The 14730-nt window shown below is 45.4% G+C and overlaps 1 protein-coding gene across 1 annotated transcript in view; it reads right to left on the bottom strand.

Annotated features, from left to right (window-relative positions):
• Positions 1–200, bottom strand: part of LOC115283515 (transmembrane 9 superfamily member 2-like) — an 86863-nt gene extending 86663 nt beyond the window's left edge. The window contains exon 1 of the mRNA XM_029929708.1: positions 132–200. Coding sequence (XP_029785568.1) covers positions 132–200 — 69 coding nt within the window. The remainder of the gene's footprint in view (positions 1–131) is intronic.
• Positions 201–14730: the final 14530 nt, after the last annotated feature.

The raw sequence follows: 14730 nt of genomic DNA, 5'->3' as shown, positions 1-14730 counted from the left end.
CCCCCCCCCCCCCCCCCCCCCCCCCCCCCCCCCCCCCCCCCCCCCCCCCCCCCCCCCCCCCCCCCCCCCCCCCCCCCCCCCCCCCCCCCCCCCCGCAGCCCGGCACTCCCGCCCCCCCCTCCCCCCGTTACGCTGCCTTTGGTGCTGCCTTGAGGAGCAGGGAAGGGGGACAGGGAAGACTGGCTTAGAGGTCTCAACATCGAAACGTCACATCACAGAGTCTTGCCTCAGTCCCAAAGTAGCAGTGTTACCGCCCCCACCATCACTTCTTCCTGTGGGGTGGGGGGACATAAAGAAAAGGAAGGGGGGAAATTCCGGGGCCAGCCTGTACAGTATGGCGGGTATTAAGCGCTAAAAATGCAGCTAGTCCAAAATTGATGTTCCATAAGTGTCGAATGCACACCCAATATCAGAGACTGCATGGAAAAAAAGAATGCAAACCTCAGCATTTGTATATTGATTGCAGGTCGAAATGACAATATTTTGGGTCTATTGCGTTAAATAAAACATTTTTATAAAATAAAGTGTGGCTCCTAGAACACAATATCTAAAGTGATGTGACTCGCATCATATTTTTTTTGTGAAAGCAATGTTAACAAATGCTGCAAAAATAATACAGCCAAAAAAAAAAAACCCACCAAAAACAAAACAGACAAGAAAAGCCATTCAGTAACAAACTAATTAATGTTTATGTTGTCTGTGATATGTGTCATTCAATGTGAAATAAGTTCTGACATCATTTCTACCTGGGAGAGACAACTTTTATTTCACAGGCATGCATGTTTTAAGTAGAGTATGTTCATTATATGATGATTCAATGATAATCGGAAAAACCTTAAGATAAAAATCACTTGAAGAAAGAAAACCACAATAATCACATCCTAGAGAACGTCAGTCGGACTTATCCTAAATTTTTTATTGAAGTATGATTGACACACAATGTTAGATTAATTTCCGGTGCAGTACATAGTGATTGGACAAGCCCATAGGTTCACTCGCCTTCTATTTCTATTGGACGACATCCCAGGTCTGGGGAAGGCCGAGGGAAGAGGGAAAGACTAAAGAAAAGGAAGGGAGAGAGAGAAAGGTTCCTCTTAGTCTTTAAAGTGTTATTTTTCGACCTCTATAAAAATCCTTGTTGCTCTCCAGGGCGCCTGGGTGGCTTAGTCGGTTAAGCTTCCGGTCATGATCTCAGGTTCCTGGGTTTGAGCCCGGTGTCGGGCTCTGTGCTGACAGCTAGCTCAGAGCCTGGAGCCTATCTTCAGATTCTGTGTCTCCCTCTCTCTCTGACCCTCCCCCGCTCACACTCTGTGTGTGTGTGTGTGTGTGTGTCTCTCAAAAATAAAACGTTAAGGAACATTTTTGTAAAAACAACCCTTGTCGCCCTCACCTCCGGCTCCTCGTGCTGTCCTAGAATGCAAAGTGCTTGTATTTGCACCTACACAATATTGTAGGTATCACACAACATAGACAGAAGAGCTGATCCTTTTTTCCCCCTTGTCTTTCAAGAGCTTTGGAGAATAAGAGGTCACTTGTTTATGCAGAGACGAGTGCGCCTCGCTATTCTGTCCAAGTTCCCTCACCCGGGAGGGGTCTGTCCTCTGCGGATCGGCAGGCCGCTATTGAAGGCAGAACAAAGGCAGCGAGCTGGCCCGGAGCAGAGGCATGTAGAATTTGGTGAGTTAACTCTTGGGCCAGAGAGGCAGGAAAGGTTGAAGGAGAAAAATGTACCAATGATCAGACTCTGGGGCACTGTGAGAGTGGAGAGACCAGATTTGAACACGCAGGCCCGAGAAGCCCTCTTAAAGATGCGGAGAACAGGATCCGGCGATCAGAAAAGGCACCGCGTTTGGGAAGAAGAACCGGAAAGGGGAGGTAGGAAGCGGCAGCGTGGTCAAGGTTAGAAGTAACCGGAGCTCGAGTAGAAAGCGTGCGGGTCACCGCTGCATTGCCGTCCCTCTCTGGTCAGCCTTCGGATGAAAAAATGTACGTGTTCACATGAATGGGAGGCTCGCCGGCCTCGGAGGCCTGGCTCTGGCCCTGCGGGGGCCCGATCGCTGCGGGACTGGGCGCCCTACTGAGCCGGCTGCGGGCGGCTCGGCGATCGAGGGGACCGTGGCCTATGGCGCTTCCCGGGGGCAGAAGTGCCACCCAGGTCACCTACGGGACGCCAGCCCCCGGCCCTCCGCAGACGCCAGAGACCGATAGGCTGGAAAGAGCAGCGGTGAGCGTGTTCCTGACCCTTTTTGCCCCCATCGCCATCTCCATCTCCAACTGTGGCACCGAGGCCTTCCAGCAGAGCTCCCTGCCGGGTTATGTCTGTTAAACTCCAGAAGGGAAGCGTCACCGAGGGCTACTTCCCGTTCTCTGCTACAAGACCCGGCCCTCCCGGTGTCCCCAGTGTGTGATTGTCACCAGCTCCACCCACCTACTGGGCCTGAAATGGAGGAGGTGGTTCATTCTGGTGGATTCCCTGTGATGCCCGTGCTCTAGGATTTGCCTTCTATTCCCCACCCCACCCCTCAGGATGCAGAAGGCCTTGGGCAGTGTGTGCAAGCCGTTCCCTGGGCCGGCCTGGCTTTGCCCAGGCGCCAAGGATCCCCTTCCCCCAATTTGAAGAACTCTTGCCGAGTGAGGCCTGACTGCCACCTGTAAATAGGGACAGTTTTATTTCTTCCTTGCCAATCCGTATGCCTTTTTTTTTCTTGCCTTGTCGCACTAAATAGGATTTCCAATAGGCTATGGGATATAAGTAAGAGGAGACATCCTTATCCTGTTCTCCATCTTAAGGGGAAAATATTCAGTCTTTAACCATGAAGTGTGACATCAGCAATAGGGTTTTTAGGGGCGCCTGGGTGGCTCAGTCGGTTAAGTGTCTGAACTTGGCTCAGGTCATGATCGCGAGGTTGGTGATTCTAGCCCGGCATTGGGTTCTGTGCTGACAGCTCAGAGCCTGAAGCCTGTTTCAGATTCTGTGTCTCCCTCTCTCTCTACCCCTCCCATGTTTGCACTCTGTCTCTCTCTGTCTCAAAAATAAACATTTTTAAAAAGTTTTTTAAATACGGTTTTTAAATTTTTTTAATGTTTTTTTTTTGAGAGACAGACAGACATGAGTGGGGGAGGGGCAGAGAGAGAAGGAGACACCGAATCTGAAGCAGGCTCTGAGCTGTCAGCACAGAACCCAATGTGGGGCTTGAACTCATGAACCGTGAGATCATGACTTGAGGTGAACTCAGATGCTTAACCAACCGAGCCACCCAGGCACCTGAGCAATAGGCTTTTTATACTTGTCCTTTATCAGGTTAAGAAAGTTTCTTTCTCCTCCTAGTTTGCTGAGAGTTTTTATCACCACTGCATACTGAATTTTACCCATTTTTCTGTACAGTGTTTCTTTTAGGCTTATTTTATTTTGAGAGAAAGAAAGAGAACATCAGGTGAGGGGCAGAGACAGAGGGAGAGAGAATCCCAAACAGGCACTGTCAGCATGGAGCCTGACTCAGGGCTGGATCCCATGAACCGTGAGATCATGATCTGAGCAGAAATCAAGAGTCAGACGCTTAACCGACTGAGCCACCCAGGTGCCTCTTGGCAGTGTTTCTTATTAAGACTATTAATATGATGTGTTACACTGATATACAAATATTGAATCAGCCACCTATTTCCAGAATAAACCCCACATGTTTGGATGATGTATTTTTAAAAAAGCAACAGCAAAATAAATGGGGCTATATGGTGGTGTGGAATGCAAAATTTGCAAGGCTTTTAAAAGATATAATTCAGGGCACCTGGGTGGCTCAATCGGTTAAACGTCCAGCTTCGGCTCAGGTCATGGTCTCACAGTTCATGGGTTCGAGCCCCGCATCTGGCTCTGTGCTGACAGCTCAGAGCCTGGAGCCTGCTTTGGATTCTGTGTCTCCCTCTCTCTCTCTCTGTCCCTCTCCTGCTTGAGCTGTCTCTCTTTGTGTCTCAAAAGTAAATAAAAAAAACATTTAAAACATTTTTTAAAAGATAAAATTCAAGGGGACCTGGGTGGCTCAGTCAGTTGTGCATCTGACTTCAACTCATGTTTTGTGGGCTCAAGCCCTGCAATGGGCCTGCTGCTATCAGCGCAGAGCCCACTTTGGATCCTCTATCCCCCTTTCTCTCAGCCTGCCCCACCCGCTTGTGCTTTCTCAAAAATAAATAAACATTTTTTAAATAACATATTTATTTTTGAGAAAGAGACAGAGTGTGAATGGGGAAGGGGCAGAGAGAGAGGGAGAATCCAAAGCAGGCTCCAGGCTCTGAGCTGTCAGCACAGAGCCCCACGCAGGGCTCGAACTCAGGAACAGCAAGATCATGACCTGAACTGAAGTCAGATGCTTAACCCACTGAGCCACCCAGGCGCCCCAATAAACATTCTTTTAAAGATAAAATTCAATCGGGGGCGCCTGGGTGGCTCAGTCAGTTAAGTATCCGGTTTCAGCTCAGGTCATGATCTCATGGTTCCTGGGTTCAAGCCCCGCATAGGGCTCTATGCTGACAGCTAGCTCAGAGCCTGGATCCTGCTTCGGATTCTGTATCTCCCTCTCTCTCTGACCCTCCCAGCTCATGCTGTCTCTCAGAAATAAATAAAAAAACATTTAAAAAAAATTTTTTAAATAAATATTTAAAAATATATTAAAAAAAATATCCAAGTGACAGTTCCCATCTTCTTTCCAGTTCAATGTGTACATACCAAAATTAAGTAGTGGAACAAAAAAACCACTGTAGTCCAGTGAAGTCAGGCTCTCTTTAAGCCTCATTTCTATACTGTAACATCAGAAAAAGAACTAGAGGCACCTGGGTGGCTCAGTCGGTTACTCGTCCAACTCTTTTTTTATCATTAATATTTTTAATGTTTATTTTTATTTTTGAGAGAGAGCCCGTAAACAGGGGAAGGGACAGGCAAGGGGAACATAGAACCTGAAGCAGCCTCCAGGCTCTGAGCTGTCAGCACGGAGACCGACGTAGGGCTTGAAGAACCAAGAGATCATGACCTAAGCTGAAGTTGAAGTCAGACGCTTAACCGACTGAGCCACCCAGACGCCCCTAAGTATACAAGTCTTGATCTCTGCTCAGGTCATGATCTCACAGTTCATGAGATCGAGCCCCACATTAGGCTCTGCGCTGACAGCAGATTGGGATTCTCTCTCTCCTCTCTCTGATCCTCCCCCCTAAAATAAATCAATAAACTTTAAAATAAAAGTTAAGAGGAAAAAAACCCTAGTATGCCATGGTTGGCAAGCATGTCAGCTTCAGAAAGCACATCAGACCGTTCATAGTGTGCAGGGTCCCTCTTGCTTACCCCTGCACCTTCTGCCTTGATTCACCTTTTCCTTCCCATTATGTCCATCAGTACAATGGTATTACGTAAATGAGAACTGTAATTGGAACTCACCAATTTTCTCACGAGTGTCCTTTTTCTGAGCCAGGATCCAATCTAAGCCTCCACATTACGTTGATCTGTGCAGCAAAAAAAAAAAAAAAAAATTATTTTTATTTTTTAAAGTAATCTCAACACCCAATGTGGGGCTTGAACTCACAAAAGATCGATGAGATGCAATTACAGTGGTTGTTTACGTAATACCATTGTACCGATCTTGATTTCTTCCTTTGATCATTGTACCATAGTTATGTAAGATGTTCACATTAAACTTTTTTTAATGCTTTTTTTGGAGAGAAAGAGAGACAGAGAGAGAGAGAGAGAGAGAGAGAGACCGGGGAGAGCCAGACACAGAATCCGAAGACAGGCTCCAGGCTCTGAACTAGCTGTCAGCACAGAGCCTGATGCGGGACTTGAACCCACGAACCACAAGATCATGACCTGAGCCGAAGTCAGACGCTTAACAGACTGAGCTACCCATGCGCCCCTAAGATGTTCACATTAAGTGAAGCTCAGTGAAGGGTATAGGAGACCTCTGTGTGCTATGTTTGCAATACTTCTATAAATCTAAAGTGATCTCGAAATAAAAAGTTGAAAAACTCTCCTACTGACTCTTCATTGCTCTAAGGCTTAAGTGCAAATTTTGCTTGGCAAGTCCTGTACCGCCTAACCCCCAGCCCCCAACACATACCTCTCCAACATCAAAATTTGGCAGAGGGGGGCAAGGTAGATAGATGGGGATCCACTCCCGCAATCACTCTGATTCTGCTCCAGGGAATTGCTTTTAGTTAGGTGAAGAGGCCATTCTCCTTGGCCTCTGAACAAATTGAACCTTGCTGGTCATTGGTCTAAGCATGTTCGGCGAGCACTCAGCCACTCTCCTACCTTTTTTGCTCGGCCGAAACCTTGATCCTATATTTCAGGTCATAATTTGGAAGTTACTTTGCCCAGCATATGTTTCCTGACAGCCCCCCACACTATAGGCATCCTACGCCCTCCAACACACACACACACACACACACACACACACACACACACACACACAGGCACGCACACACACGCACAGAGTTGGATCAAGGGCCCCTTGAGTGCGTTCCCACCGTACCCTATGTATACCTCTGGTTTGTCACTTTCACACTGTATTACAGTCCTGTCTGCCCCCTCCTTGGTCAGTTGTAACTCTGGATCTTCTTGCATAGACACCTACCGCTTTCCTGTAGCAAGAGAGCCGTTAAAGTAGCTTGACCTCACAGGCTTAACACTCCGAGGCTGATGTTTCCCACTGGAGTCACTATTCCTGTAATTTATATACTCCGATATAGTGAGAGGCGAGAGTTTTCATTTTTCCCTTGGTACTCTAGAGTTTCTGACAGTGAATCATATTTCTGCACCAAAATCAACTTGCTGTGAATGGATACATATACCCCTGAGTTACAGGAACCATTGCAAAATGATCACCACCATAAATCTAGTTACTGTCCATCACCATAACATAGTTACAGAATTTTCTTTCTTGTAATGAGAACCTTTAGGATTTACTCTTTGAGCAACTTTCAAATATACAACATGGTGTGAACCTTAGTCACCATGGTGTGAGTTAGATCCCCATGACTTTTTAACTTTAGAGCTAGAAGTTGGTACTTTTTAACCCCCTTCACCCACTTCTCCCACCCCCACCTCCCCACCTCTGACAAGCACTAATACGTTCTCTGTATCTGTGAGCTCGGTTTTTTGCTGTTACACGTTTTTGGTGTTTGGTTTTTTGTTTTGCATCCCACATATAAATGAGATGGTATGGTATTTGTCTTTTCTTTCTTTGTTTTTATTTTTTTTCAATTAAAAAAATTTTAATTCTTTCTTTTTAGACAGAGAGAGAGAGAGAGAGAGAGACAGAGTGAGCAGGGGAGGGTCAGAGAAAGAGAGGGAGACACAGAATCCGAAGACAGGCTCCAGGCTCTGAGCTGTCAGCACAGAGCCCGATGCAGGGCTCGAAACCACAAACTGCAAGATCATGACCTGAGCTGATGCCGGACGTTCAACCGACTGAGCCACCCAGGTGCCCCTGTTTTTAAATTTTTTTTTAACATTGATTCATTTTTGAGAGAGATAGTGTGAGTGGGGGAGGGGCAGAGAGAGAGTGAGACACAGAATCCGAAGCAAGCTCCAGGCTCTGTGCTGTCAGCACAGAGCCCAATGCGGGTCTCGAACCCATGAACCATGAGATCATGACCTGAGCGGAAGTCAGATGCTTAACCGACTGAGCTACCCAGGCGCCCCCTTTTTATTTTTAAGTTTATTTATTTATTTATTGTGGGTGTGTGTGAGAGAGAGAGAGAGAGCAGAGGATGGGCAGAGAGAGAGGGAGAGAGAATCCCATGTTGGCTCCATTTTGACAGCACTGAGCCAGATGTGGGGCTTGATCTCACAACTGAGAGATCATGACCTGAGCCAAAATCAAGAGTTGGACACTAAGCCACCTGAGCCACCCAGATGCCCTGGTATGTGTCTTCTCTCTGACATCATTCATTTAGCATAATGCCCTTCAAGGTCCATCCATGTTGTTACATAGGGCAAGGTTTCTTTCTTTATTATGGCTAAACGATATTCTGTTGCATATATTATGTCAGATTTTCTTTATGCATTCATCCTTTGAAGGATATTTGTGCTGCTTTTATATCTTAGCTATTGTAAACAATGCTGCAAAGAACATTGGGGAGGGATATATCTTCATATTGGTTGTTTCATTTTCTTTGGATAAATACCTAGAAATGGAATTGCTAGATTACATGGTCATTCTATTTTTCATTTTTTAAGTTTATTTATTTATTTTTGAGAAAGAAGGAGACCACAAACAGGGGAGGGGCAGAGAAAGAGGGAGAAAGAGAATCTCAAGCAGGCTATGCACTGTCAGCACAGACCCTGACGTGAAGCTCAGGAACTCGCAAATCATGAGATCATGACCTAAGCCAAAATTAAGAGTCAGGTGCTTAACCCACTGAGCCACCCAGGTGCCCCTATTTTAATTTTTTGAGGGACCTCCATACTGTTTTCCACAGTGACTGCATCAATTTACATTCCCATCAACAGTGTACAAGCGTTGCTTTTTCTCCATATCCTTGCCCACACTTAATATTTCTTGTATTTTTGGTTGTGGCCATTCTAACAGGTATAAGATGATGTCTCATTGTGGTTTTGACTTGCATTTCCCTGATGATGAATGACATTGAGCATCTTTTCATGTGTCCGTTGCCTATTTGTATGTCTTCTTTGGAAAATATTTATTTAAGTCCTCTGCCCATTTTTCATCAGATTATTTTGTGTTTTTGTTTTATGGGTTTTTTTCTTTTGCTACTGAGTTGCATGCGTTCTTTTGAATATTAGCCCCTTATCAGATATATGATTTGCAAGTATTTTCTCTCAGTCAGTAGGTTTCCTTTTCATTCTGTTGATGGTTTCTTTTGTTTTGCAGAAGCGTTCTGGTTTGATTTAATCACATTTGTTTATTTTTGCTTCTGTTGCCTCTGTTTTTGGTGTCAGATCCAAATGAATTATGGCTGAGACTAATGCTAAGGAAGTTGTTGCCTATGTTTTTGTCTCGGAGTTTCATGGTTTCAGATCTTCAGATCTTTGATCCATTTGGGGTTATTTTTTCGTGTCTGATGTAGAGTGGCATTCCACTTTTATTTTTTTGTATCTGGCTATCCAGTTTTCCCAACACCATCTAATGAAAACTCTGGCTTTTCCTTGGCTCCCTTCTCATAAATTGATTGACCACATATATATGTGGGCTTATTTCTGGGTCCAATTTTGTTCCACTGAGCTGAGTGTCTGGTTTCTCGCCAATACCATACTGTTTTGATTACTGTAGCTTTGTAGTATGGTTTGAAGTCAAGGAGCATGAGACCTCTATCTTTGTTCTTTCTTAAGATTGCTTTGGCTATTCTGGGTCTTTTCTGGTTTCATACAAATGTTAGAATTGTTTGTTCTGTTATGTATATTGGTTCTTAAAAGCGCCTATATTCTCTGAAACAAAAGAAAGTGCCGAGAGGCCTGGTATTGTTGCAAATAAGCATTGCAAATCTTTTTCATGTCCGCCATAACAGAAGAGCCAGATTCTCACACTTGTTTCTGCATTCAATTTGTTGTGACGTTTGGTGTTACGGTGCAAATTCTTTCATCTCGTGAATGCACGAGGTGTGTCTCCAGATCCCCTCAGAGTTTTCCAACCAGAGACCCTCTTTGCAACCCTCTGGACTAGAGCATTAACCTAGTGTTGACCAAGGACATAATGAGCTAGTTAAGAGTTAAACTGATAGGATTTGGTGACTGATGGGTTATGTTGGGAGTGGAGGGAGAGGGAAGTGTCCAGGCTGATTCAGAGGCTGCTGACTTGCGCAAGTGACTGTATGGTGGAGGCATTCACTGAGACATGGCCTTGGGAGAGGACCAGGTCTAGGGGTGACAGGGAGAGATCAGGAGGGGGTTCTTGGAACTGTTATACTGGAGGACACGCTGAGAGTTACAAGTGGAGATATCAAGCTTGCAGCTGTATCTACCGCTCTGGAATGGAGATGCCAATTTGGGAATCGGTGACTTTTGGATGATAGAAGTCACATAATGGGAGAGTGCAGAATGGCAGCGGAAGAGGATGTAGGGCCACTTTTTGAAAAATGACAACAATTTGTGGTGTAGTCCAGCCATACACTATAGAGTTGCTAGAGAAGCAGCAAGCAGGGAGGTAGGTGGGAAACCAGAACTATATGATGTTAAATACAACAGGGCTTGGAAGCCAAGGGAAGAGAGTATTCAAGGTCAAGAACAAAAAAAAAAAAAGGCCAACTAAAATGCAGAGAACATCTTATTTTTTTTAAAAAAAAGATTTTTTTAATGTTTATTTTTGAGGAAGAGACAGAGTTTAGGCAGGGGAGGGGCAGAGAGAGAGGGAGACCCAGAATCCGAAGTAGTCTCCAGGCTCCGAGCTGTCAGCATAGAGCCAGACGTGAGGCTCAAACTCACGAACTGTGAGATCATGAGCTGAGCCGGACTGAAGGCTGAAGCGGGACGCTTAACAGACTGAGACACCCAGGCATCCCTTAAAAAAAGATTTTATTTTTAAGTAATCTCTACACCTGACTTGGGTCTCGAACTTACAACCCTAAGATCAAGAGTCGCGTGCTCTTCTGACTGAGTCAGCCAGGCATGCTATCATGTTAGCTTTTTGATTTGGTGACACAGATGTCATTGGTGATAGGAGAGAGAGCTATCTGAGGAAAAATTATCAGGATAAAAGCCAAATTAGAGCAGATTCAGAGTTGAATAACAGGTAATGAAATGGAGTTGGTATAGACAACTCTTTAATTTGATTAACTTTTAATTGCGTAAGTAATACATAACTATATTTCTCTTATAGGGGTGTCAGGGTGGCTCAGTCACTTAAGCATCTGACTTCAGCTCAGGTCATGATCTCATGGTTCACGGGTTGGAGCTCAGAGCCTGGAGCCTGCTTCAGATTCTGCATCTCTGTCTCTCTCTGCCCATCCCCTGCTGCTCTTCTCTCTTTCTCTCTCTCAAAATAAACAAATAGACTTAAACAAAACAAAACAAAAAAGCAAGTTTGGAAGCTTGTGATTAGACTCTTAAAGAAAAGTAGAGAGTACATAGTGTGCATTGTAGAAAAAGCCAATGATGGGGGCACCGGAGTGGCTCAGTTGGTTAAATGTCCAACTTTGGCTCAGGTCATGATCTCATGGCTTGTGAATTCAAGCTCCATGTCAGGCTCTGTGCTGACAGCTCAGAGTCTGGAGCCTGATTTGGATTCTGTGTCTCCCTCTCTCTCGGCCTCTCTCCCACTCCTACTCTGTCTCTGTCCCTGTCTCTCTCACAAATAAATAAACATTAAAACAAAAATGAAAACATTGCAGAGAGGACTGAAATCCTGTGACCATTGTCACCAATCCTGACGTTCTCCATCTTCCAGAGGTAACCATTATTATTTGTTTGGTGTATCCTCCTTGGCCTTTTTGTATGTATTAACACGTTGTGGTTAAATGCCAAGTTTACACATATACACACACATATGCTCATGCATATTTTACAAGTATCTATTTTACACACATATAGTATAACATGCATAGAACAATGTACTTCAGTGTTTTAACAGATATGTTACAGATATTACATACTACGAGTATATCATTATTTGGCATGACTCTATTTATAATCATTTAATTTGTTTCCACCTTTCTCCTCAGTCACTAACAATTCTGCACACAAAACTGCCTTAGACACACTGGCCTGGGCATGGAAGGCAGCAGGAAGGGTACGTTCATTTAAATTTTAATTGACACTGCTTGTGTTTTTGATATCTTTTAAAATATATTTATTTATTTATTTTTGAGGGGAGGGGGAGGAGGGACAGAGAGATAGGAAGTCAGATGATCTGAAGAAAGCTTCATTTGATGCTGGGCTTGAACTCATGGTTTGCAAGATTGTGACCTGAGCCGAAGTCGGACGCTTTACCTACTGAGTCACCTAGGCGCTCCGATATTTAAATAGATCACCGCAAACTGCCCTCCCAAGTGACTGTACCAATTTTCCTTCCCACCAGCATTGGGAATCTCAGGAGGCTACTGAAGACCTGCTGTCCCACATGCTCAGCTCTTTCAAGATGTTTGGCTGTGGAGGCGAGGAAAACTGTCAAGTGGTTGCCAGAAGGAGATGAAAGATTGAGATGGGGGCGTCGTTCTTTTTTTTTTTAAGTAAGCTCTATGCTCAACTTGAGGCTTGAACTCACCACCCTGAGATCAAGAGTTGCATTCTCCACCGACTCAGCCAGCCAGGTGCCCCAGAGTCGTTTTTCTATAGGAGAAAGGCTTGAGCATATTTTTTTAAAATATCTTAATGTTTTTATTTATTTTTGAGAGGGAGAGAGAGACAGAGACAGAGAGAGAGACAGAGTACAAGCAAGGTAGGGGCAAAGAGACAGGGAGACACAGAATCCGAAGGAGACTCCAGGCTCTGAAGAGCCTGATGCAGGGCTCGAACTGTGAACCACAAGATCATGACCTGAGCTGAAGTCAGACACTTAACTAACTGAGCCATCCAAGTACCCCAAGGCTTAAGTATGTTTTTTTTAATGTTTTTTTATTTTATTTTTTGAGAGACAGAGAGAGACAGCATGCACAGGGGAGGGTCAGAGAGAAAGGGAGACACAGAATCCAAAGCAGGCTCCAGGCTCTGAGCTAGCTGTCAGCACAGAGCCCGACGTGGGGCTCAAACCCACCAACCGTGAGATCATGACCTGAGCTGAAGCTGGGTGCTCAAGTGACAGAGCCACCCAGGCGCCCCTTGAGTATGTTTTAATGTGAAGGAGAAAGTTCCAGCTGAGAAGGAGTGGCTGAATAAGCACAAGAAAAGAAGAACTAATGACATAAAATTCCCAAAAAAGCAGGAGAGAGCACTGTTTAATGCACAAGATAGAAGGACTGACCTTGAATGAGAAGAGCCATCGTTCTCCCTCTGCATTGGTTCTCCAATTTGATTGTACAGCAGAGTTCCCTGGAGGGTTAGTCCAAACACTGGCTGCTGCCCTTCCCCCACCAGTTTGTCATTCTGTAGGTCTGGAGGTAGAGTCTGCAAATTTGCATTTTTAAAAGTTTATTTATTTCTTTTGAGAGAGCAGGGGAGAGGCAGAGAGAGGAAGAGAGACAGAATCCCAGGCAGGTTCCACACTGTCAGCACAGAGCCTGATGCGGGGCTCAAACTCACAAACCACATGATCATGATGTGATCCGAAATCAAGAGTCAGACACTCAACTCACTCCTGGGTGCCCTAAGTTGCCCCAGATTTTCTTTTTTTAATTTTTTAAAATGTTTTATTTATTTTTTTTTGAGAGAGAGAGAGAGAGAGAGAGAGAGAGAGAGAGAGAGAGTATGAGCAGGGGAGGGTCAGAGAGAGAGGGAGACACAGAATCTGAAGACAGGCTTCAGGCTCTGAGCTAGCTGTCAGCAGAGAGCCCGACGTGGGGCTTGAACCCACAAACCGTGAGATCATGACCTGAGCTGAAGCCGGATGCTCAACTGACTGAGCCACCCAGGCACCCCCAGATTTTCTCCTCTTAATCTGTTTCATGTCAATTTAATTCTTAGACCAGCCAGAAAACAACCCCAAGAGCAGAGGACATTTTTCCTCCTCAATCCTACAAGTCCCAACCTTGGTGACTAATGTGCATTATGTATTGATAAATATTCAGCAAGGGAATGAATGAATGAATTTGAGGCAGCCAGGTAGGACTCTCTGACAGGAAGTTGGATATGCAGGTTGAGGAACTCAAGTGAGAGATTTGACACAGAAGTCTAAATCCAGGAGTCACAGGGATATTTATTAGCGTGGACAATGGTGGAGAATGCAAAGAGGGTCCAGCAACAAGACTGAAAAAACTCTGGGGCACCTGGGTGGCTAAGCAGGTTAAGCCTCTCGGTTTCGGCTCAGATCATGATCTCAGGGTTCGTGGGTCCGAGCCCTGCGTCGGGCTCTGTGCTGACAGCTCGGAGCCTGGAGCCTGCTTCGGATTCTGTGTCTTCCTCTCTCTCTGCCCCTTCCCTGCTCGTGCTCTGTCTCTCTCTCTCAAAAATAAACATTAAAAACAATAAAAAAGAAATACATCCAGAACATAGCAACATCTCACCACCTCCACTGCTCTGTGTACCATCTCAGGCACGACCAACCACCGTATCCTGGACAGAGCAGCCAACCAGATTCTGTAATGAGGTAAGACTGATAACACTCCTTTGCTCAAGGCCCTGCCGTGGCTCCCGATTTCAATTCCAGTAAAAGGTGAAGGAGCAGTGTTTGCCACCCCAAATATGCCTCTTTGGCAAAAGGATTATTATTTTTTAATATATTTTTTAACATTTACTTATATTTGAGAGAGAGAGAAGGAGACACAGAATCTGAAGCAGGCTCCAGGCTCCGAGCTGTCAGCACAGAGCCCCACGCGGGGCTTGAACCCACGAACCGTGAGATCATGACCTGAGCCAAAGCTGGACGTTCAACCGACTGAGCCACCTAGGCACCCCGGACACATGAGTATTTTTAAGGGAACCTATATTTTGTTGTTGTTGTTGTTTTTATTTATTTTTGATACTGAGAGAGACAGAGCATGAGAGGGGGAGGGGCAGAGAGAGAAGGAGACACAGAACTGGAAGCAGGCTCCAGGCTCTGAGCTAGCTGTCAGCACAGAGCCCGATGCGGGGCTCGAACCCACGACCGTGAGATCTGACCTGAGCCGAAGCCGGAGGCTTAACCGACTGAGCCACCCAGGCAC

Source organism: Suricata suricatta, chromosome X (genome assembly GCF_006229205.1).
Source record: "Suricata suricatta isolate VVHF042 chromosome X, meerkat_22Aug2017_6uvM2_HiC, whole genome shotgun sequence".
In the NCBI taxonomy this organism is placed as follows: domain Eukaryota; kingdom Metazoa; phylum Chordata; class Mammalia; order Carnivora; family Herpestidae; genus Suricata; species Suricata suricatta.
The sequence above is the reverse complement of the archived record's forward strand: the minus strand, read 5'-3'. Positions and strand labels throughout refer to the sequence as shown.